General features: G+C 40.8%; 2 protein-coding genes across 2 annotated transcripts in view; one reads left to right on the forward strand and one right to left on the reverse strand.

Annotated features, from left to right (window-relative positions):
* ipo11 (importin 11) overlaps window positions 1–8,187 on the reverse strand; it is a 106,768-nt gene extending 98,581 nt beyond the window's left edge. The window contains exons 1-3 of the mRNA XM_037098513.1: window positions 8,034–8,187; window positions 3,271–3,420; window positions 19–119 (exon numbers count right to left, since the gene is read on the reverse strand). Coding sequence (XP_036954408.1) covers window positions 19–119; window positions 3,271–3,408 — 239 coding nt within the window. The 5' untranslated portion in view covers window positions 3,409–3,420; window positions 8,034–8,187. The remainder of the gene's footprint in view (window positions 1–18; window positions 120–3,270; window positions 3,421–8,033) is intronic.
* Window positions 8,188–10,752: 2,565 nt separating this feature from the next.
* hsd17b3 (hydroxysteroid (17-beta) dehydrogenase 3) lies at window positions 10,753–19,867 on the forward strand. The gene is made up of 11 exons (XM_037099518.1): window positions 10,753–10,950; window positions 14,562–14,608; window positions 14,774–14,849; window positions 14,962–15,069; window positions 15,212–15,279; window positions 15,530–15,574; window positions 15,875–15,909; window positions 16,030–16,111; window positions 16,189–16,254; window positions 16,349–16,498; window positions 16,662–19,867. The coding sequence occupies exons 1-11, from the start codon at window positions 10,800–10,802 to the stop codon at window positions 16,821–16,823; spliced, it is 990 nt and encodes a 329-aa protein (XP_036955413.1). The 5' UTR covers window positions 10,753–10,799; the 3' UTR covers window positions 16,824–19,867.
* Window positions 19,868–25,974: the final 6,107 nt, after the last annotated feature.

Raw genomic sequence — 25,974 nt, forward strand, 5'->3', positions numbered from 1 at the left:
AGAGACGCAGGCACTTACTGAGGCGCTACTCTCCTCCAGTATCTATCAATGCCATTTTTGAAGTACAGCACAGCCAGCCACCTGACGTTCACATCCAGCATGTGGTTATTGAAGATATTCTATAGGGGGAAGAACACATACATGCTTAGCGAACATTTATTTCACTTAGTAATACCAGGCAATTTGAATGACACAGATTAATGATGTGTCACAGCTCAGACTTGATGAAAGAAAAAGGCCAAGTCTAACCAAACTGAAGAATAATGATGCAGACCCTTAATGGCATGCCTTAGCATTGTGATGTATGTAAGTGCCTGAGATGTACACACTAATGCAGTTTTATTTCTTCAAAGTGCTAAAACTTCGCCTACTCACCACAAAGACAGGAGCTCCAAAGAGAGCAGCACAGTATTATCAGAGACGGGAATTTGGGCTGAAGGGCTGCAACTGAGAATTTAAATTTTCGAGTAATCTGACGATAATTTTTCATGACTCATCGATTAGTTGTTTAGTCTACAAATGTCACAAATTAATAAAAACGCTCATCACATTGCTCGTCCTCAGAGTCCAAAGGAACGTCTTGAACATGCTTCTTTTATTCAGTCAGAAAACCAAACACTCTGCTTCATTTCTATCACACATTACAAATAAAAGCAGCAAATCCCAACATTTAAAAAGCTTGTGCCAGCAAATGTTTGAAATTTTTGCTTGAAACATATCGATAAGTAAATAGCTAGTAATTATTTTTTTTAACCGTAATTGACTAAGTGCTGCAGCTCTTCTCGCCTCTTACTTTTCCAAGTTTAGGAGATGTAGGAAGAAAAATGTATTATCAAATGGTTCATAACATCGCTCTGCTCTATCAAGGGAACAGAAGACTATTAGCAGGGCTGCACAGTCCAACTACTGAATTGAATCTGAAAGTAAATTCTGCCCACTCTACTTTTTAAAACTTTTATTAGATGCATCAGTGAAACTTGTTTTTGCTGGCCTGGCTGACATTTGATTTATTGCTGTCCCAGCTGTACCATCTTTGTAGTGACGAACAGAGACATAACTCTCCTGGATTAAAGGAGACAGGGTACATTGCACGCCTTTGGCTTAATTGACATGGACCATGGCAGCACAAGCTAAATTAAACCAATAACGTTTTTTGTGTGTCAACAGTAACACTAAGCCTCACCATACATGTTTTAAAAATGCCTATGGGACACAGTAATAACAACGGATTTAATAGTGTAACGTAAAATAGTTCATACAAATGGATTTTCCATTAATGGAGCATGAGTAACCCCCAAAGTTTACATGGAGTTAGAGAGTAAGCTGTGGGCTTTCAACTCCATTTATTTAGCCTGTTTGATCACAGTTTTGGCAAATTAGCTATTCACATTTCCTGTTTGTAATGCACCCATTAGTGTACAAGAAAATGAATCACTTGGATACTTAAGAAAACTTGAGCACCCTTCAGACTTCAGACATTTATTCGCTATAATGACATCCTCCAAGAGTGCAAGTCGCATGAATCATGTCTTTGTGTTCAGATTTGATGGAGTTATGCTTCTGAGTAAGATATTTTGGGACACATTGCAGCAATTGAGTGGTAAGGGTCTATTTTGTCACAGCAGCAGCTCCAACTGTGATTGTCTCTATATAGCAAATCTGATTTTAAAGAGTTAGGTTTAAAGATGGTAGAGTATAAACAAAAGATTTAACAGCCTCCAAATCCTGAAATGTTATCATTTATCTTATACCATCTTTGTTTCGAAGTTTCACTTTCTCTCATTCTTGCTGAGAGGGAATCTCTTCCACGCTGGATTTCAATAAAAATCCGCTTCTCTGTTTTAACCATTCATCTGGAATCGCTTGCCGTGATACTTATTTTGGGATTCAGCTTCATTTTTATCCTCATCTGGCCTCAAGGCATGCACAAGAAGTTTATTTTAAAATGCAGATACTGCATACAGATTAGATGATGTGCCAGACAAATTAAATACTACACAAGCCACGTCAGTTTTATTGAAAAATGTGTCATCTAGGATATAAGTTGACTTTAACAGGACATTATATTGCTTGTAATCTATAAAAGAAAAATACAGAAAATAATACATTTTTGGAGAACAGAATAAGTCTTAGTGCTTGGCTAAACAAAACACACCCTAGGCCAATTTCTCTACTGAATGCACATGAAACTGAAATTCATTTTCCAATTAAACCCCGGCTGAGACAGAGAAACAAGCTTATTTTCTGTGTTTTTTTTTCTTTATCAACAGAGGCTTTGTGATAATATATGTACATCAAAAGTTAAGTGCTTGTCAGGGCGAAGAGGATAACTGCAGATTAAGCTTTGTTGAATTCTTCAACACTGAAAAAGATCAAGCGTAATCAAAACACGACTAAAATGAAAAGATGTTAATTTAACTATTAAATGGAGGTTTGTGTATACCTCTTTCTGTCCTTTTCCACACCTTTTGCAATCATGTGATTTGTTGACTGTGCAGAAATAAAGATATTCTCATTCTGTTAAGAACTGATGGACAAGGAAATACCCCATAATAGTTGTTTAATTTACATTTATGCAAACACATGGATTACGAATGTGACAGCGTAATATCATTCAGCAACATACACTCAGATTTACTAAAATATACAACAATGAATTACTAGTTTGTCCCCATGGGCCTGGTTATTTATCAATACACAAACCATTTCTTGTTTGTTAGTAATCTTTTTTTTTAAAGAATACATTCAGAAAAGTTTTTTTAACACTATTTTGATTTAAAATACAACTAAATATAGTTTCCAGAGGGGCAACAGCAAAGTTTACAACAGCAAAGTCACTGTAGACACTCAATGATGCCTCACTGGAAACTAATCTAAAATGTCAGTAAAGTAAATTATACTGGTATCATCAAAATGCAATGTGAACTTTAGAAAGAATGAGGAACACAGACATCAGTCAGTCTCAGTCTTTCATCCTGTTCTCAGTCCATCTCCCAATGCTGATGTAATTCACTGCCTGCAGATAAGTTACAGCTTGTACAGAAAACGGGCTGGTTTGGAGGAGGGGGACTGCCGCCAGCCAGTAGCTAGGTTTACAAGAATTTGCCAAATTTCAAGATTTCTAGCAACCAACCAAAAGAAATAAGCAAAAACCTGACAAAGCCCTGATTTATTTTGTAAATTACACTGAGTTTATGATCTCTTTTCATTGCAGTTTGAACAGTTTCCAATTCTGCAGATTTATTCAAGTTATTTGGTATCATCCCTCACCAGAAGGACAGAGTAGAACCCTGGCTGGGTCTCCCACTGTCGGAGCTGCTCCTCCGCAGGCTTCAGCACAGCTGTGTCCTGACTGGTAGCCTGGGTTAAGGCTTGCAGCACCACTGAACTGGCACCGTCCATATCCATAGCTGGATATATCTGCAGGGGGGGAATATGAGAGAAGACGACAAGGGAAGAGTTTCACTGCATTTATTGTGAAAAGTTCTGGTGGAGGAAAAATATCTTTTAAACAAGTTTCACCTTAGGGAAAAACAGCACAATAAAGCCTCAACTGAAAGCCGAGGCAGTCAAATTACATCTACAAATCTTTTTACATCTTTTTTTTTTTTTTTTTGCTTTGTCTGGCTTTATCCATCCCCCCCCAGTTTTATTATAGATCAAGCAGTGCCAAAATCACTGTCAAACATATTGAGGAAGAAACAAATCTTTCTGGATCAGAAAAGCACACCTGACAGAGACACAGGCAGGCATCTCTACTATGAGATGAGCTGCTCTATGTCCCAGATAATATTCCAGCACCCCAGCTTCAAAGGTCAAAAGGTGTTTTTCAGTTTCAAAAGGAAGTACCTAAGTCACTCAGCCTCTGTGCCCTACAAAAGGTATTCTCACATAGAATAATAAACCTTTGCCTGACTAGACCTACTGCGGGATAATGAATATGAGTTTGTCAAGAACAGGTAAATTTATGAGAAAATATTAAGTGACTGATCATTTCTATCTGCCACAAAACATAACCCACTTTTCTTCTTCTTCAGCTCTGAGAACATTCCCAATTCTTTCGGAGAATTTCTCTGACAAGCATGAGATGATACATTTAAAAAAAACTACAAATACACGTCAGTCAGTCAACTGATCATGTTGTGATGGTACAGTCAGAAGCTATACGTAGCAGCTCTTTCCAGATATAACACTCTTAAAAACGCACTTTTCTTTTAACAAAACAGTCAGATTATCTCAGTAAACAAGTATTATCCTGAAAAGGTAAAAAAAAAAAAAGTTTGGAGAAACTGTCTTATGTGGAACCAGCAGAGGTAGTATGGTGAAGTTGATAAAATGCTTGGGGAAAAGTACTGAGCAAGGCTGCCATCTACAGCCCAGAAAGAAATACCCAGTACCACGATCCATTGTGCGCTTCTGTAAATGGCATGTGAATTATGCTCATTGCCAACAATATATACAATAATATTGTCACATAACAGAGACTGATTCTTTTAATAAAGGCTCCTTGAATTATTAATTCAGTTAATGAATCTATAAGGAAGGGGTGAAGAGGTTAGACTATTGTAAGGTGTGATCATAACTGCAAACCACACCACAGCAGTTACTGCCGTTATTACACATGCACACTATATAGGACAGAACGGGTGTCCCTGTTATGTTTCTGCACATGTTTCAAGCACTTATCCAAGTTCCGAGATGCCAAAATATGCTTGGAGAACCTGGATAGAAGCCGAGATACTGTGGTATGTAAACACCTCCTCCAGGTTTTTGAAGTATCTGCCATGTGCACAGATGCATCATCAACTCAAGTTACGTATTTGTTAGTCTGTCATTACAACAAAAATAGCACATGATGCAAACGTCATCTGCGTGTCAGACTCATCTTCCATTACTGGTGATCAAACTGTTATATGCAGAAGAGATAGGTATAACTGCAGCGGTCAAGAGAGCCTGAAACCAAACTGTGATCATTCTTCAAACTCTGCTGGCACAGAAATGAGGCTTGATGGCAAATTAAATTTTCACTGTGGAAGCGATACTGCTAGAAATTCCAGTATCGTAACAGTGTAACTGATAACAATGATTGAGGTTGGAACTGAAATAAAAGCCTTTGCCTCACTAAGTAAAATCCCATAGGCTATGACTCTGTGCATTTTCATTGGTGTAACTGGGAAACAAAACAGTCTGTCCTCACAGAAATAGACCATAAGGAGCCTGTCTGAGAGGCGGTAGCCTACAGTGTTGGCAAGCTACTCTTGACCTGTAACCAATGAGGTAGCGTTATAGGCAGGACACAGAGCGATGATAAAGTGGTGACTACAGACAGAGAGAAGTGGAGGGTCTGATGTGGAAGTTTAAGCGGATAAAAATTGGTTGATTAAAATTCGATTGTCAGAGTTAAGAAATTAACCATCAAAGCCACACATTATTCAGTACAATCCTGGTGCTAAAATGTATTGTAGGGATGTCAATGCTTAATCGATGAATTGCCATTAAGAATTTAAGCGATTAAAAAACGTATGAACTGACAATCAGAGATGGGCACAGATACATCAAAAGCAATCTTTAGAATTAGAAATAATTTGCTTATCAGTTATACTGAAATAAAGTCAAATGAAAAACATCCAACATGTTTCATACATTCTTTAAGATTAACTGATAGTCGATTGTTAAGGCAGCCAACTATCAGTTAAAGAAGTTGCTTAAAATGTGCATCCCTACTGCATTGCTTCACTAATGGCTAGTAGCTGAGCTGCATTTCTTGGATAATAGCTGGGAGCAAAACAGCATTTCTTGAATAAGGCTGGGAGCTAAATGAGGAAGCAGCTGAAAGAGTATGAAGTGGAAAGTGGGAAATAGCTTATCAATATGAATGGGATCAGATCAGATTTGTGTTTCAAGACTTAACCTTCCATTGGTTGCTGAGGTAATGACATAGGGGTTAGTAACTACATAATCTGATGGCTTTCTGATACACTAACATGAGAAATTACAGCACTAAATCAATGTCAGTGTGGGAACATTGTCTCCAGAAAGGCAACAAAGTGAAATATAGATTGTGTGATGCTATAAGCCAGTTAAATAGTAAAAATCCATCATGCTGTATCATATTAAGAACGAGCACTGGGCTGTCATTTCTGAGAAGGGCTCACAGACAAAGGTTACGTTTCAGTCAGCCAGGGTAAGAAAGTGTGAGGCACGTCAGTCTCAAGCCATCACCCCGTTGCTTTGCTCGATGATTAAGATCGATCCCCTGCAAATACGTATGGTAAAGGACAAGGAATTTGAAAAGCTGATTTGGTACCTCAAGCACGAGAGTGTTTTGCCATTAAGAACTGCTGTGCCTTGAAGTGAAAAATACTTTGAGGAGAAGAGGGATGGGCTGAAAGTCCAGCTAAACAGGCCAGACTAGCACCTAATGGTCAGCCAGAGTTATTTATGAACCTTGCTTGTTTAGTTTATTAGTGAACTCACCTGTCACAAGCTGCTCTACTGGCCACCACAGATAATTCTAAACTTGTGGGAGAAACTGCTCTCTAAAATCAACCCAGACACACTCTGGATATGGCAAATTTGGGCTGGCAGTCTGAACAAGGCCTAAATCCTGCGTGTGTATGGGTGTCTGTCAAACTAAACTACTGCTACTGTTATCGAATCTCCAACAGCTGCATGTTTCCAGGAGCCATCACAGGTTGCTGTGGTGATGGAAGCTACTTTTCTTGCTTCTCAGGCTGATTCTCTATAAAGAGTTACACCAACAATGCAGTTTAGCTCCCAGCTTTTAGTGAAGAAACACAGTTGGGCTCCGCCTTTACAACATTTAGCATCTTTCAACACACTGCCACTTCTACAAATGTTCACATTCCCTCCAACGATTTTTTTCATCTTCCTTTAGGCCTCTCATTCATACTTTCAGCAAAAAATTACATATTAACCTCATATCCCACATCCTCTGTGCGGTCTAGGAATATGCTTTTCCACACTGTGACATACAAGACATTGCAGTTTAATTAAAAGCCCATCATGTCTCACCTCTGTACACGTCATTCCCCTTACACACACACTGTATAAACCAGGTGAGAAATGCGTGCGATCTCACCACATATTCTAAGAATTCATATCAAGGAACTTGCTTGTTGACATATAAAGGCAATTTGCAGAGCAATTATGTACATTGTGTAACAGGTAGCCTGTCAACATGACGCTTACAGGCGAGTATTGTTGTGCCGTAGCTAACAATAGCGGTTACACCTGTGCGAACGAACCTCTCAGGTCAACCCTGAGCTCAATGAGGGGCTTATCCAGCGTTAGCCAGCTAAGTGTCGGGTGTTTTACATATGCGATGGCCTCTGCCGCTAGCTAGCTTAGTTGTCAAATGCTGACTGAGTGAAAGAGAAAGGTGGCTGCGACATAACCATCCTCTGACGTCCATACATGCTAAACGTTTAAAGCTTCATCTCTGGCAACAAAAACGAAACTCACGACGCAGCTAAGATTGATTTGACAGAAGCCGAGTTATCATCTGCCTGGCCCTTTTACAAAATACAGCTGTGTGCATTCACGGGCCTCTCCCTCTCTGTGTGACAGGATAGGGACGTTGTTAAGATACAGATTTTAACATCTTGGTTATCAGATCTGATAAGAGACGTGCTTCGAAGTGGGTTAGCTTGTTTTGAAAACGCAAAGGAGGACCAACACATGCTCAATGGTAAAGGGTCGGAGGGGAGCAGCAGCAGTAACATTACATTCACATGTTTGATCCCCAGGTGAGTTTTTTAGCTTGGGTTGCGTTAGTATCGCTCTCTGCCCGAGTCATCTGTTATGAAATTAAGATAACAGCCCATTCACCCGTGAAACGGGCGATACTGAGTCCCCCAAGCGTGCACACCCCAAACACCAAAGCTAACTTTGGGCTAGCCAGCGAGCTAAACTTATCCAGTACGGACCCAAGGGCCGACAACGTCCGTCATGCCAAATAACCTCTTCCTTCAGGCAGATGTCTCAAAACTGAAACCTCAAACCGGACTCACCTAAGAGACTGACGGCAGAAAAGCAGAGTATGTGCTTGTAACAGTGGCTGCTGAGGCTCCACCACTGGTAATGTAATGAGAGATGGAAACACACGCTTGTAGGAATGGCGCGAGCCACAAAGCAGGCGCGCGCTGATGACGTAGGAGGTTTGGCAGAATTCATCATCGTCATGAATGAACGCAGCCAGCTGCTGCTGCTGCTGCGGCAGATGTGCAGATGCGCTCCCTCATCTCACCAGCACTGTTTATACTTATTACAGTCAATTTATTTACATTTTACTGTCATCGTTGTTCTTATCATTGTTATTATATTACGTTTCATAAACTTTTTAAATAAGATTTGACGTGCAATATTACATTTTATTGTTCTCACGACTTAGTTTTATCTATTATTCTTTATCTTGTATTATTTTATCTATTCAGTTTATTGCAGTTGCTGTGCATTAGTCTTGATTGATTGATTGATTGATTGATTGATTGATTGATTGATTGATTGATTGATTGATTGATTGATTGATTGATTGATTGGTGTTGTTGGTGTTGTTGTTGTCTTTTGGAAAACATACAGCAATATAACTTCTCTATGTATTTGTATATCTGTATATATTTTTAGAAATAAATAAATACCTGTCCCATTTTTGATGACCTTAAATTCCTTGATTTCAAATTCCTAAATATATTTTGTTTGCGATTAAAATCACAGAAAATCTGAAAATCTGGAAGAACAAACATAATGAGAATCCTTACCTCTAACATCATGCATACACATCTTTCCTGTATATAGGTAGAATTGTGTTTTGCTCAAAACATTTTGCTCAAGTTTTGGTTAATTCAGCAAAATCAATACCTGAAAAATCTGAGCACTCAATCAAATTAATGCAAAAAACATGTGCAACTCAAGTATTGGCATCAATGCCTCTTGTTTATTGATTTGCAAAATAGCAATCCAAACAGGCATTATGAAAGTGAAAATGACAGAATGAGAAAAAGATAAGAAGATAAAATGATGAGCAAATTAATAGCATCTCGCAGTAGACAACATCATCATGTCAGCCATCTTTAAGCTTTGTGATAAGATAATGTTTGACCGCTCACGAGCAGACAGATTCCAGAGGTCACTTACAGACACACACTCTTTCCACTTTTCCAAATGCTGACAGCTAATGTCCAAAAGACACACAGCAGCATGAAAATCCAAACAGAGATGTGTCTCTGGCAACTTAACAAGACTGCAATTTTCACTTGTTTGAGCTATGATTCCATGGTTAGACAGGCTCTACAAGACACTCAGTTTTCTTCAACGGCCACTTAATTACTTTGGCTGTTTTCCAAAAAGGATACATCTCTCTCCCCATATCCTCTTCTCCACACACACCTTTTTACACTTTGATCGCACCATCATACTGGTCACATTGAATATAGTGAATTATGGTTCATAGCATGCAAGATCTTCTTACTTATCATGCCCCCACCAGAGTGAGAAATCGCTGTTTTTTTGTTTTGTTTTTTTTGCATTTATGAACACATCAGTATTCTATGCCATCAATAGAATACTGACTATTTTGATGGCATGCGTTTTTGTTTGTAAAAAAAAAAAAGAAAGAAAGAAAAAAGAAAAGAGACAATTCCAGTTAAAATGTTTCACACCCTGCTCAACTTCAGTGTGGTTTATTTTGCAGTCACCACACATACAGTGCATCACTCAGGGAAGCATTTGAGGAAGTGCAAATATTTGGGGCAAATAGCTTTTGTATTTGCACAGAACCCAATTGAAGGTACAGTGGGTGGGCAGAGGATCAGCTTTGGTGGGAAGACCGGTTCAGTAAAGTAATCCGGATGGTTTCATTTACCTGCCACTAGCGTATTGACTCAAGACTCTTTTTTCGCTCTATATTTTTTAATACCATTCTTTAATAATGCATGCTCAAGTCTCGGTCTTCATTACTTCTGTTTGTATCAGTGAATGACTCGTTCTGTGGTTCAGTGGGTTTTTGGGCTACTGATCAGTTTCCTGGACGAACAGTCTGTCACTGAGCTGTAGCTCACACTAAAATTCTCAGCTCGTGGTGATGTTATCATGGACCCCAAAGCTTTTCATGGCACGTCCTGCCTGACTCTGGCTCTGATTGGTCGTCTTTGTTGGTTGGTGTAAGAATATTAGGGTAAGCCAATCAGAAGCAGAGCAAGGTGGATATTTGTTTTGTTTTTTCGCGGCATTGCGAAGGCATGACCTGCCCCACCAGCCCCACTCCTCATGCCTAAACATAACAAACCCAAGGCTAAGAGATCTAGCCAGGCAGAGGCAGAGGAGGGCATTTTACGACTGACTTCTCACTGTTAGACGAGATAAGATTGCACTTGTGTATTGTTCTGTTGTGACTCTCTCTTTGAAGCCATATGTTCATACTGCTGGAGCAGCTTCTCATAAATTATCATCAGCATGATGTATGAATGAATGAACAGTGTGTGAGTGTGTGAGAGAGCCCACCATTGCTGTAAATTACTTGGCCTCTGTGTTTAATTAGTTTGACTTTTGTTTAATTTTGGGCTCCTATTTATGAGATATCTGGCAGAGGCCTATGACTGCTCCTGCTCCTGCTCCTGTTTCTGCTCCTGTGTGTGTGTGTGTGTGTGTTTCTGCAATGGGAGTGGCTATTCTCTCTTTCTGTCATTCTTTTGACTTGCTGAATTAAGATCTGTCCCTCAGAGCAGACAGAATCACACAGAGAGGCTGACAGCTGGAGTTTGCTGTTGTCCCGGGCAAGCATGGATCTCATGGATTTGTTTTTCATCTCTCTTGGCTCTGCGGTCGCTCTCTACTATGGAGTGAAACTGCTGCTTTTCAGTAGGATGCTTTTCCCAAAACTGTGGTTTCCAATTTCAGAGTCCTTTTTCACCTCTATGGGAGAGTGGGCAGGTGAGCGGGCATTTGTGTGTGTGTGTGTGTGTGTGTGTGTGTGTGTGTGTGTGTGTGTGTGTGTGTGTGTGTGTGGGTGTGTGTGTGTGTACGTGTGTGTGTGTGCATATATTGTTATGTATGTCAGACCCGCAGTTGGCTAATAAATGCAAGGAATTTGATAGATGGCTCAATTAAGATATAACAAGTGACAACATGCCTTTGTGATAAAACACAATTGATATGTTGTGTGTCGGCTTATCAGAATGTGCCTGTGCATGCAAAAATCTGCAAATACTTGACTTGTCTGAGCTGGCAGATGAGACAAGATAACACTTTTCACTGTTAGACGGGATAAGATTGTGCCTGTGTGCTGTTTTGTTGCTACTCTTGAAGCCATATGTTCATTTTGTTGGAGCAGCTTTTTATATTTCATCACCAATGTTACGCATGAATTAACAAAACATACGGAAGCTCAAATGATTTATTCTACTCGAATATGACACAACATCCAGTCTGAGTTGTCTGCAAAATGCTCACTACCTATGTGGTTATAGTTTAAGGATTGTACTTGAATGACAAGGGAGGCAAACTGGTGTCACTGGTCAGTATGATCTGGCCCATCCTCCGAAAACATTTGCCATCTAGTGCCTTTCGGGAAGGGTTGACAGAAGGAGTAATCGATGAAATGAAAGGAACAACTGCCTTCTCTAGAGCTCTTGCAGACAATCATATGAACTAGAGGACAGTGTCAGTTTTTTAATCTCAATACAACTGGGGGCACACAGGCAGCTCTGGCTCGCCCCTCAGACTGTCTCCCAGAAATTACGCAACATTCCTCTGCAGGTCCCAGAGCAGTCTTAAATAACTTGCAAGCATCTTGGCATCTCCTGAAGAGGTTATTCATTCTCCCAGAGCGCTAACAGAAGCCTGATTAAAAAGCCACAGAACTGGGCCGATCTGTCTTTTCTTTCCAGAGTCCACCTCCATTCCATTACAGCACAGGAATAACAGCCACCAGAACAGCATGTTCCAGGCTGCAGACACCCTGTCCCCTTGTGTCCATTTGCATTTGCAGAGTTTGCGTCTCCCCCAGAGTCTTTTCAATGTCAAGTGGCCACAGCACTACTACCACGGTCAATTCAGGACAATGCAAATGTGAAATGAAAGTTCACAGTGAGTGTATGAGTACAGATGTTTGCATCTTTGCCTTTGATTGAATAGAATGTGTATTTGAGGACAGTGCGTAGGTGCCTGTGTCAAGAATACATATTTAGAGGTAGTCTCTATAATGATTTTTAATGGATATTCCTAAATTTACCAAAGTCAAACATGAAACAGGTGTCATTTGAACCATATATAGATATGTACTGTGTAGATACACCCATCAGTAGCAACACTACACTATTTGAATCTACAAAAGAAATAGTATGGATTAATAGCAGCAGAGTGAAGCGGCAGCCACCTTCCAGCTCTCTTCCTAAATGACACTTAGGGGAATTTTTGCTGGTTCAGGAGGAATATGTAATATATTATGTGTTGCCATTGGACCTCCTCCAGTTGGACATGCTTCTTGATCAAGGTTAAGAAGAAGCATTACTCTCCTTACTCAACCCTGTCCTCTTTCTGAAAGTCTGACATCCTCATTCTGACCATAATAGTGAGCCATCTACAAACATTACCCAGAGATATTTGAGCTCCCTCACATATAACAGTATTGGCTATAACATTCTGCACCAGAGTAATTATTACTTAGTAGCTCATATCAGAAAATGTTAGTAAATGTCTGCGATTTTGTTGTTCCTATCTTTACATGTGCAACATGTAATGCTTCACTGTCTGTCTTGGGAGAGAGATCCCTCCTCTGTGGCTCTTCCTGAGGTCACTTTCATTTTTTTCCTCCTGTTAAAAGGGTCTTTTAACGTTTTATGGTGAGTGGTTCTTCCTTATTTGGATTGAGGGTCTAATGAGAGACATTCACTGTACAGATTGTAAAGTTCGGCATTTGGTTGTGATTTTGGGCTGTGTAAATGAGATCAATTTAATCTGACTTGACATACAAAACAAATGCTTCATATATTTATTATATTTTGACAGTTAATCCAGAATAATTTAGTAAAACCATGTATGAATATTCAGATATGGGTCAAAAATAGTCAATAATCAAACATTCAGCTTGGTATAATCTGAAAATGTAAACATGAAACAATATTATCATAAAACTGATTTAACTGGGACTAAGTATTGAGCCTTGCGGGACCCCACATTACACTCACCAATGACTACATTGTGGGGGAGTGAAATAAATCACAAAACAGAAACATTGTTCACTAACTATTCCCAGTACTCCAGTGCTTATTTGCAGCTGTTTGGCAAACAACCCTTCAATATTTTTTGGGGAATAAAGAAGTAGCTCAGGACACTCTCATTATGGAGGAATGTTGGCTCAAGGCAAGTGTTTCTACAAGAGAGGACGAATACACACACACTTAATGTTATGGTCAAGTAACAGATCACTTACACCAACAGGTAGTGATATCCAGCCATCAACAGTGACAGAAAATTTGCAATTTTGTCAAGTCCATCAAAAATGTCTCCTAAGATCCTCCTTAGTTTTCTCAGATTTTCCCGGGACATAAGGAATACCAAGGTTGTTACTTTTTTCTGTCTCTTCCTCTCCGTCTGCTCTCGATATTTGAGAGGTTTTGACAAAGGTCCAGTTTGGGTAGCCACAGGTTTTATGTGCTCCTTTGATTTGCCTCTGTTTCTTCTCCTTCCCCCTCTGCCTTTGTGAGCACAGTCTCAGCCCGATGGTTTAGGGTTCTGATGACCCCCAGCTTGTGCTCCAGTGGGTGGTGAGATTCGAACAGCAAGTATGCATCTGTGTGTTATCTCACGATATAGCACTCAGAATTACTGTAAACTAGGTGACTGAGAGATAATGACATTCTGTTGGTCTGTTGATGTGAACGCACAAGACAGCATGAAAACAATTTCTAAAAGGTTTTGTAGCCTCGAGTCATCCAACACTATTGTCATTTGGCAAAATACAACAGCGGGTGCACAATCTTTGTGAGGAGCATTCAGTTTGTTTAAGCAACTGGAAACATGGACAGGAACTGAATGTTACTAGTCTCGCATCCCTCATTTAGCCTACTCCCATTCTAACAAGAGGCCAAACCAATCTATGCTGTTGCATCCAAAGCCCTCGTCATCTCAAACAGCTGCCCTAGAAAACCAGGCCTCATCAAATAACAATTCCCATCCTGTTGTGCCTGCAGAAAGTGAGGAAAATACCCTGTGATCTTTCTAATCTGGGTCAGGGGGTATTGGGAGAGTTGGGAACCACTGGAAACAAGCAGTTCTTGTTTTTTTATCTCAGCAAGTTCTTTATCAGAACTGGGGAACATGCTGTATCAGTACAGTCCGTTAGAACAGGATAGGTTGGGTTCAGTGTAAACAAAAACAAACACAAACAGTCCTGGGATTTCTCTGGCAGCAGGGGAAGGGAGATGACGTAGCGGAGTTTCGGCTCAAAGCGCCCCCAGTGTTTAGAATGAAAACTGCACTTGAGTTTGATAAGTGACTGAAGCCATGAATAACACCAGTCCCTGTCCCCCTCTCTGTTTTAGTGGTGACCGGAGCTTCAGAAGGCATAGGAAGAGCATATGCATTTGTAGTAAGTGATTGTTTGAATAGCAATGCTTGTTTGCTTTTATTAAAAACATTTTTGTACTTAAACTGGTTCAAAGTGAAAATATTTTCAAGGATAGGACAAATTGTGTCTCTACATTTCACTTATCATTTCTCCTACCCTCCCTTACTGCACTATTGCGATCCCCAGCTGGCGGAGCAAGGAATGAACGTGGTAATCATGAGCAGAACCAAAGTAACACTGGACCAGGTGGCCAAAGAAATAAGTAAGAACTTGCATTCTATATTTATGTATTTTATTGTGTATGCCTGTAAAACCTTGGATCACATCTGCAAATGTGCAGTGAAATGCTGACCCCACATTTTCATTCATCATAGGTGACACCACAGGGCGGAGGGTGAAAGTGATAGTAGCCGACTTCACAGAGGAAAATGTCTTCAGTGAAATTGAGGATGAACTTAAGGACCTCAACATCGGAGTTTTAGGTTGGATTCTTTTTTTTCTTTTTTTTTTTTTTAATCCTCTAATGTGATGTTTGGAGATACTAATATTCAATGATATACTTGTTTCCTTGCTGATTTTCTTCCCCCAAATCTGAAACTGGATTTCCTTTCTTTTATGCCCCAGTCAATAACGTAGGCACGCTGCCCAGTCTCATCCCGTGCAAATTCCTTGAGATTCCAGAGCTGGACCAGGTCTGTGCCCTCATCGAAATTCCTTGAAGAGAAACAAAAGCTGTGTTTTTACTTTCACTGTTACTCACCAAAATGTGTTCCCTTCCTGGAACAATACTGCATTTCTTTGCATGTTACTGACACCCGTAGATCAATGTGCATGAGACAACAAAACTGATGAATCAGTCACAGAGACTGACTCTTCAACCTTTAATAAACATTAACCCACTGTACAGTCAGTATCTTTTATACACTGTATTTATGCTTCCAGACAATTACAAAGGTGATCAACTGCAATGTGAAAACCATGGCAAAGGTAAGAGTGTACTTTATATTGCACAGTCATATCAGCTCTCTGACTGATGTGTGTGTACAATCAAAACAGAGAATCCTGCAGACTTTCCATCACTTTCTCACTTTACAAACAACATTTTAATCCTCAGACTTTCATCAGGACAAGTTCATACAGTCTTTTATCTACATGAACTTTGTCTGATGAAGGTCTGATGACTGTTTTGGACAGTGCGAGGGATTATTTGTTTTGAACTCTGTCTATGAACTCTGTCCAACCTTAAATTTGTCTCACATCTGAACCTTTTCCCTTTTTTTTCTCCAGATGTGCAAAATAGTCCTTCCAGGCATGAACAACAGGTGTCCTACCCATGTTTTCTTCATTAGATGTAATGTGTTTAAAAAAATATGAAACACGCAGATTTAGCTTTGAGTTTCTGGACCCGAATGTCAGAAGGTAATTGTTTTCTGCCTCCACAGGAGAAAAGGGGTGATTGTGAATATTTCATCTGGAGCCGCTTCGATTCCATTCCCTCTGTACACCCTGTATACTGCATCTAAAGTGAGTCCAGCATCACCAGCACACTGTTCTGAAATCACATCGTATTATCACCCATGCTCTAATTTGTGCTCCAACAGGTGTTTGTGGAAAGATTTTCTCAAGGTCTTCAAGCTGAATATAAAGACAAAGGGATTATTATACAGGTACTCCTTTTTACTATAGGAACAGAGTTACTCATAACTTAGTGCTGAGTTAGTCGTAAGTGTAATTGTGTTTCTATGTGTCTTGTTTGCTCAGGCAGTAGCTCCCTTTGGTGTCTCCACTCGAATGACAGCTTACCAACCAACCAACATCTTGACTCCGTCCCCCGAAGAATTTGTCAAATTCTCCCAGCAGTACCTCAGAACTGGGGACAAAACAAACGGCAGCATCACCCACACAATTCTGGTGAGATTCAATGGCACAGCAACACATCTGATATTGATGTTGAATGATGCCAGGTGACATGGAAACAGACTGACTAACTCTTCCATTGTGATTACGGATACGTGTGTGCGTGTGTGTGTGTGTGTGTGTGTGTGTGTGTGTGTGTGTGTGTGTGTGTGCGCAGGGTTTGTTACTGCAGACTATCCCTCCCAAGGTCCTGTATGCAGAGTCGATGCTACACATCATGCAAGACTTTGTCAAGCGCAAAGCAGCATCTAAGCAGAGCAACTTTGAAAATGGTAGGAATAAATTAGCAGGAAACACAAAGTGCAGACATTTGGATTGAATAGTTCAGACTGTACACAGAAACTAGTATTGATATTAGTTACTGTGTAATAGTACTTGTTGATTATATATTGTGTTATGTTGTGGGTAAGCCACCCTCAGGAAAACATTAATTTTCTTTTGCTGTCAATACACAGAGGGACTGATACATCAGTTCTTTTGTTCTTTTTTAAAATTGCCCAACTTTCTTTAAAAGCTCTCTTTGCAACAGTGCGTTATTCCAAATGTCGACTCAGTCTCCACTTTATTTGGTACAACTAAATGCGATCCAGTACAACTGTGCTGCAATAAACTCGGCTTTATGGTGTCTGTTGTATGATGGTCATTTTTGACCTTGTCATAGAGGTGTCAGTCACTGTAAATAATGTGTATGTAAATAGGTAGGACCTTCAATTTAGAAACACCTCTCAACACAACAACAAAACACAAGCTGACTACAACCTCAGCAATAATTGTGATTGAATTCACACATTTCCCATTTCAGTGTCACCAAAACTGAACATTACTGAACAACTGGTGTAATTTACGACAAAGCCATTGTATTGAATAGCAATAGATTGTGCAAGTGTACTTAAACATTATGGGACTGTATGGCCTTAAAATAACAGCACCAGCTACAGCTACAGCTACAGCTACAGCTACAGCGACTTGTAACAAGGTGAATGGTGCTGGAATGGCTGATCGCTTATTTCCACACTGTGCAACTTCAGTGAGGATAAAATTACAATGTTACAACACGTGACACTGTTGCGACGTTATGAGTTTGATACCTTCATTACGTCTAACATGCTGTCACAGAGCCGGGATCCATATATACCACAGTGGTGTTGCACTCAGAGACTGTGGGGAGCCAGTTTCTACATACCGTTGCTCAAATATAGTGGACACTGAGTCTAATTTATTGATATTTAGGGGCACCAAGATCCCAAAGGAGCACCGTTTTCCCTCAGAAAAAGTTAATGTCATTTAGGTCCTTTCTGAAATCCATTTAGAGGGGCACTATGTCGTTTTGAGGAAGAAATTTAAAGAGAAGAGAAACATTTTCACTTAAGGATTTTCTTTCTCAAAGAACAACACCATTCTGTGCTGTTTCACACTGTCTATATTAGCTGGAACTTTCTAACCAGCTACCTTTCTATGGACCTGATTCTTCTTGAGGCCTGCTTGTACATATGGAAATATATTAAATAACAAACTTTCTTTGTATTGTTACCTCATTACTAACTTGTAAATATGTTCTCTTTCTGAGATTGAACTTTTTTTCCCCCCAAAAGAACATAATGCACTTTCATTTGTAAGAGCTGACATTAATAGCCTACTTTTTAAAATATATAATGCTGTCTATGCTCCTTTGTGTATTTGTGTGTATTTCATTTGTATATTCCAACGTAAATCTAGCTAAATAGGAATAGGAAATCTAAGTTCTAATGCAACTGCAGTTACTCATGATATGTTTCTGATGCTGGCAAACCATTTCTTTTTTTGTCACTCATGGTAAATGCTGTGTTTTTGTTTGTTTTTCTCTTGGAGAAAGGAAAAGCCTGTAGCGTGTCTTGATAAAAGTCATTCACGAACCACATTCACATCAGATTAAAAACCACCAAAAAAAAACATCCATCCATTAACGGACCCAAAATGCAGCACACAGACTCAGTGGAAACGTTGTAAAAAGTTGATTGGAAAACTTCAACTTCTGATATAGTGAAGGAATGGTGGCACGGAGAGTATTCTTAAAACTGATGGGTTAATGGAGAAGATCCAGAGGTTGGCAGGTTGGGAGGCAGGTTGGAGGACATGTGAATAGCACCAGTCAGTGTGCAGGTAGGCAGGTAAATTTAGCACAGGAAGAAAACAAGAAATAGAAAGAACGAGTGCTCGGTCATGAATGCAACTACCACTGAAGGTGACTCAGCAGTCTGACAGTTCCGACGATGACGGAGCGGAAAGCCAAGGTCGAGGCTACAGTCACACCTACGCAAATGCAAATGCGTAAGTGTGACCCCATTGCCCCGGGGGTGAGAAACAGTGCTCTGAACCACACAGTGAGCCCTCCGAGCAGTCCATTAAACAGGTGTATAAATGCAGCAATGTGGTTAATGGTTCCCATCTACATTTACAATAATATCATCATTAATTCTGATGTCCTTTAAACCTGAAATGAAAATAACATCCTTGGACTCAACAAAGCGCTGATAGTCAGGGCTGTGTGTGTGTGTGTGTGTGTGTGTATCCAGTTCCCCATAGTCATAAATTTCGTAAAGGAGAATGAGTGATAATGAGTCTGGCGCCTTATCTGCTGAATTGAAGGAACAGTCCTGTCCTGTTATTCACCCACACTCATCATGTTGAAAGACACACACACACAGACACACAGACACACACCCACACACACACACACACACACACACACACACACACACACCTGTAACTGTCATTATATTTCCCTTGTGAGATGGAGGAAACATTTGATCAGATGAGTACACCACCAGACGACTTCAGGTGTCAGTCACCGTTCTGATATCCACAAAACCAGTTGGGGGCGGAAGAGAACTGATGAGCATCTACGTGGTTCCTGAGAAATGAGAATACACTGGGGACGAGGGGTTTGATAGCCTGCTGCTTACAGGATGATGTACAGTGTTTAAGGCATACACAAACATCCCCCTCGTCCGTGCATGTACGTACACACAAGCAGACGTGCACAGCCATTTGAATTAGGATGTGCTACCATGACGTCTTACCTAAAAGAGTCACTAATCATGGGGTGACTGGGCTGTTTAGGCAGACGTGATTAATGGTCCTCCCCATGAGAGATGAGTGCAGGGAACAGGAAAAGGGGCTTTCGAAGAAGAGATCGAGACAGAGTAGCGAGGTCAGAGTGACCTAGATGATCCATGTCTGGCCTGGCCGTTTATAAAAAGACGAAGAATCACTCATCTTCACCTGAGAATAGTCTTTGTTTTTCTTCTTGAGACAGGTACAGTGCATGCACAAGAAATAAAGCACTGCAAAACAGAACTAAAGAAAACAAATTCAATCTGAAATTGGATAAAGGCAGTTAAAAGTTAGTTATATAAAGACAACTAAATAGTAACACTGCATAGTTTAACAAGTTATTTTAAAAATAGTTCCAATAGTAATTTAAAAAGACCTGTGACTGGTGATTTTTTAATGGAAATAATCTATTATATTTGACCTTTCTGAGGCATTTTAGTCTTTACCATACTTTGAGATAATCTGATGTGTTGGTTTTAGATTTTGTCCCTTGGTATTGAAATGTATATGAAAATAAAAACCTTAAATGTGTTTTTGTATATTCCTTTAAACTGATGTTTTTTCTGTAACTGTTTAATCTCATAAGTACCAGTTTGACTTGATTTCATCTTGAAATGTTTTAAGGTTTGAAACGTAATCTATGAGAGGAGTTACACATTCTCTCTTGTTAGATATAAGATATCATCTTGTCACATCAATATTCATTTACGCTGAAAGGAAGATTCAAACCCCAGCCTTTTGTATGACACATTGGAGCCTCCACATCAATTTAGAAATAAAGTCTGTTGTGTTTGAACAAAATTTTGACTTGACTCTCTTCCGTTCATTATTTTCTGAAAGTGGTCCTGGAGTAACGATTTGTGTATCACTTAAACATAATGATGGAGTCCAGAGTCCATTTACATGTTGTGTATAAAATCTACAATTGTCAAGTCAAGTCATTGTATTGATTTGTTATTATTGTGTAACAATTTATGCCTGTAATAAATCAGCATATTTTAACACAAAGCTGTCTGGGAGGGGTTCACAGACACCCATCATCTAACACACACACACACACTGTGTCTCTGAAGCTTCCCATAAGAATGACTCCTGTACTGTATCCATGGTAGTAGTCAATACAGCCACTAGAGGGCACAACATGCAAAGGTTTTGGAGTGCCTTCATGGCGTGGGTCTGTAGCAGGCAGAAGACACACAAACACACACACATACACACACACACACACAATTCAAACCAATGAATGTTCACATTATTCCAGACTGATCAAAAGCAGTCTCTGCACTTCTGTGAGTGAGGAGACTAAATGATGCAGCCTCACACATTGAAAACGCGCCTGCAGAGCAGATGAGACATCTCTCATTACCAATCCTGTCACTTTGAGCACGGCAGAACTACAGCAAAGATACTCTCAGGAGAAATGACACTGACTATATTTTAAGTTTCATAAGTTGCTTCAAAGGAGAAACATTCATTTGAAACAGAAATCAGAATCAGAATCGCTTTTATTGCCAAGTAAGTTTACACATATGAGGAATTTGCTGTGGTCTGTCAAAACAACAAACAGTACTAAAAGTACATTAAAAAAACATACAATATAAATGGAATCTGAATCTAAATACAATAATGAGAGTGAGCAAAATGTACAGACTTGGCTTGGGGAGCGGAGGGTGGCCGGTTGAAGACCTACTCAGACATAGACTAGTAGCTGGAGAGGTGCCAGTTCACCTCCTTGGCACAGCCTTGAGCAAGGCATTGAACCTCTAACTGCCCTGGGTGCCTGATATGGGACAGCCACCTCACACTGACACCTCTCCATACATTAATACATGTATGTGGGTCCTGTTTGAACATGTGTGTGTCCTTTGGGCTTGTGTGTGTGTAAAAGCTAGAAATAATAGAGTCAAAAAAATAATGAATATATCTTCTTATTCCTATTCCTCCACTTATAACCAGCAAAAATGTCTTGTCTATCAGCAAAAATGAATTTCTTTTGAAAAGTTTAATACATTGTAATGACACTACTCTCCACAAATGGGAATTTCCAGGAGGATCTGCAGTCTGAGCAGTGTGTGTGTGTGTGTGTGCGTGTGTGTGTGTGTGTGTGTGTGTGTGTGTGTGTGTGTGTGTGTGTGTGTGTGTGTGTGTGTGTGTGTGTGTATGTCACCTGCAGCTGAAATCAAAAGTTGTTTATTCTGGTTGCTCAAGAGCAGGGACTTTCCTCACCTGAGGTGATCTGCAATTTAGCGGCGCACACATTTACGACACCTTTTAATTCACCAGATTTTCAAAGCCTCCCTGACATCAAATGAGCTTCCCAGAGCTGATAAGCCAATATTACCACTGCCGTAATAGCAGGTTATAGGCTGGGCGAAGAAGAAAGATTCCTTTGCGGAGCATCGGCGTGGGAGAGCTTCTTTCCTGCTCTCACAGAAGGATGGTTTAACCATCAATGGGATCGTATTTTAGCACAAATATTAAGTAGAAGCTGGCTTCCACGCGTCTGACGCCTCTAGCAGATGAGAGATTCATTAAGAAAGGGGTCAAGGGAGAGTCATCGTTTTTTATTTCACTGGGTGACCAGCGCTTATGTGGGTGGTCAGAAGACAGTCTTGTGTGCATGTGTGTGTGTGTGTGAGTGAGTGAAAGTGAAGGGGAGAGGTGCTGCCTCAGAGGATGCTCCCCCTTTGCGACTCCTCTCTCCTCCCTGGACATTGGCTCGCTTGTTGTCTCAGTAAACAGAAGGGTCCAGAGATGATCCAAGACAAGCACACCGCCACCGCGGCCCACCCAGGAGCCAAGGTCAGGACCACTAACCTTTTGACACATACACATAATACACTGAAAAGAAAATGCCTCACCTACAGCCGGCCAGGTTGAAGACTGGAACTCATTCATCTTCACACTTGACAAAGATCCAATCCAATGTGGTAATTATTGAATCAAGATCGCTCTTTTTTCCCCTCCACACTGGATGATCTGTATTCCCAATAAAACTATCACTGAGTGAACTATTGAAAAGCCATAACACAACTATGGATTTTTGACTCAGTATTTCCTTCAGTGGCTTTCTCTCCCTCAATGTTTTCCACCTCAAGAACGTCAGCAACTCACACCAGTGCAAATACTAGAATATTTACAGTAGCTGAAATATTTCTGCGACATAATCACCACCCTTGTCTCGCAGGTTTTGTTGCTGAGCACACGGAGATTCATTCTCGCAGAGCGGCTTTTGAGGGGTGATTATTTCTCGCGGGGGTAATAATACCTACCACTTCTCTCCCTATTTAGGATGGTGGTCTTTGAAACTCAAGACGATAATTCCAACCCTTCATCTTCCTCGAAAAGTGGAGGCTGTCAGGGACGGGCTGCACTGTCAGCGGGGGGGTAAGCAAACAAGGACGAGCAAGAAGAAAGCGGGATGGAGAATGAAAGGTAGGGAAAAGAGAGAGAGAGAGAGAGAAAAAAAAGGGAGATAGATCGAAAAAGGGGGAAAAGAAAAGGCCAGTGACTTCTCCGGCGGCCCAGTGCTCACATATGGCCAGGCTTTGCTTGTGTAGCCTCACTTCAAGGCGAAGGGCCCTGCAAACATAAACAGTAGAGAGGCTGCAGCTGGAGCAGGGAGGCAGCCGCTTGCTTACCGAGACCTCTCTACACTAAACAATGGATCAAGTGACGCACGGGCCCTTGGCAGTGCAACAGAGGCCCGGGCAGCTCAGAAAAGCCTTTCTTCCGTACGTTTATATCTCCGCTCTCTCAATATTTACCCCATGGGAAAACACACAATTTTCCGTTGCTTTTGTTCCGAAAGGAGAGAAAACAGCGCGACCTCCCTCCATCCATCCATCCCACTCCATCCCGGCTGCAGGACAGGACGGGGGTCAGGGAGGACAAGTGTCGTTTTTTTTTTTATGTGCAAAAAAAAAAAAAAAAAAAATCGAGATGTGAGACACCCTGCTTTCAACACTGCGTCTAGAATTCCATCACTCACTCACTCACTCACTCACTCCTCTCCTCCTCTGCACAGGTGTCGGGGATGAATAGATCTGAGCTCGGCCTCTCCTTCATTGATATTCACACGCACGGTCAATTTCCAAGCCGCGTTGAAGAGAAGCAAACAAAATGAGGATTAGTCTCTCTTACTGCGAGCAATACCGCACGAGCAAAACTCAGTTTGTGTGTGGGTGTGTGTGTGTGTGTCTGCGTGTGTGCATCTGTGTTATATCTCTTTTATGATGGGGCACAATGGGGAACGGAAGGGCCCAGGAGCCAGTGGATTAACCCAAATTACAGCTAACAGTTGCCTGGGTAACTGGACAGGAATGAGGGGCAAATAGTGTGTAATTTCCTAATGAAGAGGGGGGGAGGTAGCTCTTCTTTTTCACATTTAGAGACCTCCTCGGCCTGTTACCGTAACAACAGGAGGACTCTGAACCCCCCACCCCACCCCCCACCCCAAAATGTAGTTGTTTGCTTGCTGAGTCACCTTAATGTTTTTTTCATGGGCCTTGGATACAAACTATTTCTCCTGTTCCCTCATAAACACCTATGACGGTCCGTTAAGTACACGTTTTTAATGATAGCTGCATTATTACAGCCGCCCCCGAGGAGAATAACAATCCTGGGATAGGTAGAGCATTAAAGGATAAGTTTGCCTAAAATTAAAAACCTAGTCATTATCTTCTCGCCCCCATGCTGATGGAAAGTTTCGTAGTCCACAAAACATTTCTGGAGCGTTACGGCAAAACCGGTGCTGGAGCTCTCTCCTGAACAGTTCCTGGAAGCCCTGTGATCCCAAAATGGTTTGAGAATACGCTGTTTACACCCTTTTAAAAGCATCTCGAGTCGATGCACGAGTATGACCGTGTGTTGAAGGTGAAAATATAGTCTTTCCAATTCAATCTGGTATGTCAGGGCTTCCAGGGACGCCTTCAGTCATTTATACTATCAGTGTTTTTACTGTGATGCTCCAAATCTTTTTACATTTATACAGGCACACACTGATGGCAGTGGCTGCCTAAGGTGCCGACCTGCACATCAGGAGCAGTTTTGGGTTAAGTATCTTGCCAAGGACACTTTGACATGCAGACCAGGGGAATCGAACCAATGACATTTCAAAAACAAGGCACTGGCTCTACCAATGAGCCTCAGCCGCCCCATGGCTTTTACTTAAGTAGTGTTCTGTGTTTGTCCAGCAGTGGTTTCTTTACCATCTTCAGTAAAAAGCAAACGTATCCTTGTATAACAGGATGTTACAGTTTAGCCAAGACTCTGATCACTCTGCATAGCCTCTCGCTGTGTAGTACATAACATGTTACAGTCCATAAGACTGGAAAATGTCTGATTTTAAAGACCTACCAAACGTATTGCCCCATCTCTCTACAAGTGAGAAAATGTTAAACTGTATTCAGACATTCATCTGTCTGTCCTGAGTGCCTCAGCATGATCAAGTTCTTTTTGTTTGTTGGTTGTGTGCTTGGTTCTTGCAGCACATCAAATCTACCATCTACTTTTAACATATATTTTCCATATACTAAGGGATTAGGATTAATTTGGGAAATGTTTTTTTATTTCACTGGGTTAAAAAATAAAACCTGAATATATTTTTTGTTTTCTTTCATTGTGTGTTTTAACTCTTCATGTTGCTGATATATGCTTGACATTTGAAGTAACATTTCTGGAGGCTTTTCTTTTAATTTCCCATGCATTTGTAACGAGACCTTTCTCTTAATAAGCGATGCTTTGCAGGCCCTACTTAACACACTGCAGAGTGAATACATGGAAACCTGAGCCAGAGAAGACTGGAGGCCTGGGTCAGCACGGGTCAACACTCATTCACAGCTTTTTACAAATCAAATCAAACCAGGTGTCACAGTCTGACTTCTGCAAATAAACCTACATCGCCAGGGCTGCCCCTCTGCCGCTCACACTCACTGTCCATTCTATAACAGAGTCGCAGACACCCAGGTTGAAGTGGCAGGAAACATAAACAGACTTCTCACCCTGCCCTCGACACAAAGAGACTAATGGGAGAACCTGAAGAACCCTTCCGTGGGTTTTGTGAAACTCCACCACACAGCGTGTAATAAAATAAAATACAATCATGCGACTGACTTGAGACATTGTCATTGATCACTCACGGTGGTTGTGCGTCTCACTCCACATCCCCGACAGAAACCAGCAGTTAGCATTTCGGATAAGAGAGCTTTGTTTGCCACTGAGCCATGTTAGCTGACCTCCATTAGCCTCCAGCACTGTCAGTCACTGGGTGAGCCTTTTCTATTGTCAGTAAAATGCTAAGCCGCTCCGCTATGTCACTTGAACCAGACTATGACTACAAAAAAAGACAGATAGGGATCTGCGAATCTCAGTTGTGG

This window comes from Acanthopagrus latus, chromosome 5 (assembly GCF_904848185.1).
Source record: "Acanthopagrus latus isolate v.2019 chromosome 5, fAcaLat1.1, whole genome shotgun sequence".
Classification (NCBI taxonomy): Eukaryota; Metazoa; Chordata; class Actinopteri; order Spariformes; family Sparidae; genus Acanthopagrus; species Acanthopagrus latus.

What these genes read in the sequence shown, in the direction of transcription:
- hsd17b3 (XM_037099518.1), top strand. Translation starts at nt 10,800, where the DNA reads ATGGATCTCATGGATTTGTTTTTCATCTCTCTTGGCTCTGCGGTCGCT. An exon ending in ACAAAGGGATTATTATACAG is followed by an intron (nt 16,255 to 16,348) that starts GTACTCCTTTTT and finishes TTGTTTGCTCAG; the next exon opens with GCAGTAGCTCCCTTTGGTGT. An exon ending in GCATCACCCACACAATTCTG is followed by an intron (nt 16,499 to 16,661) that starts GTGAGATTCAAT and finishes GTGTGTGCGCAG; the next exon opens with GGTTTGTTACTGCAGACTAT.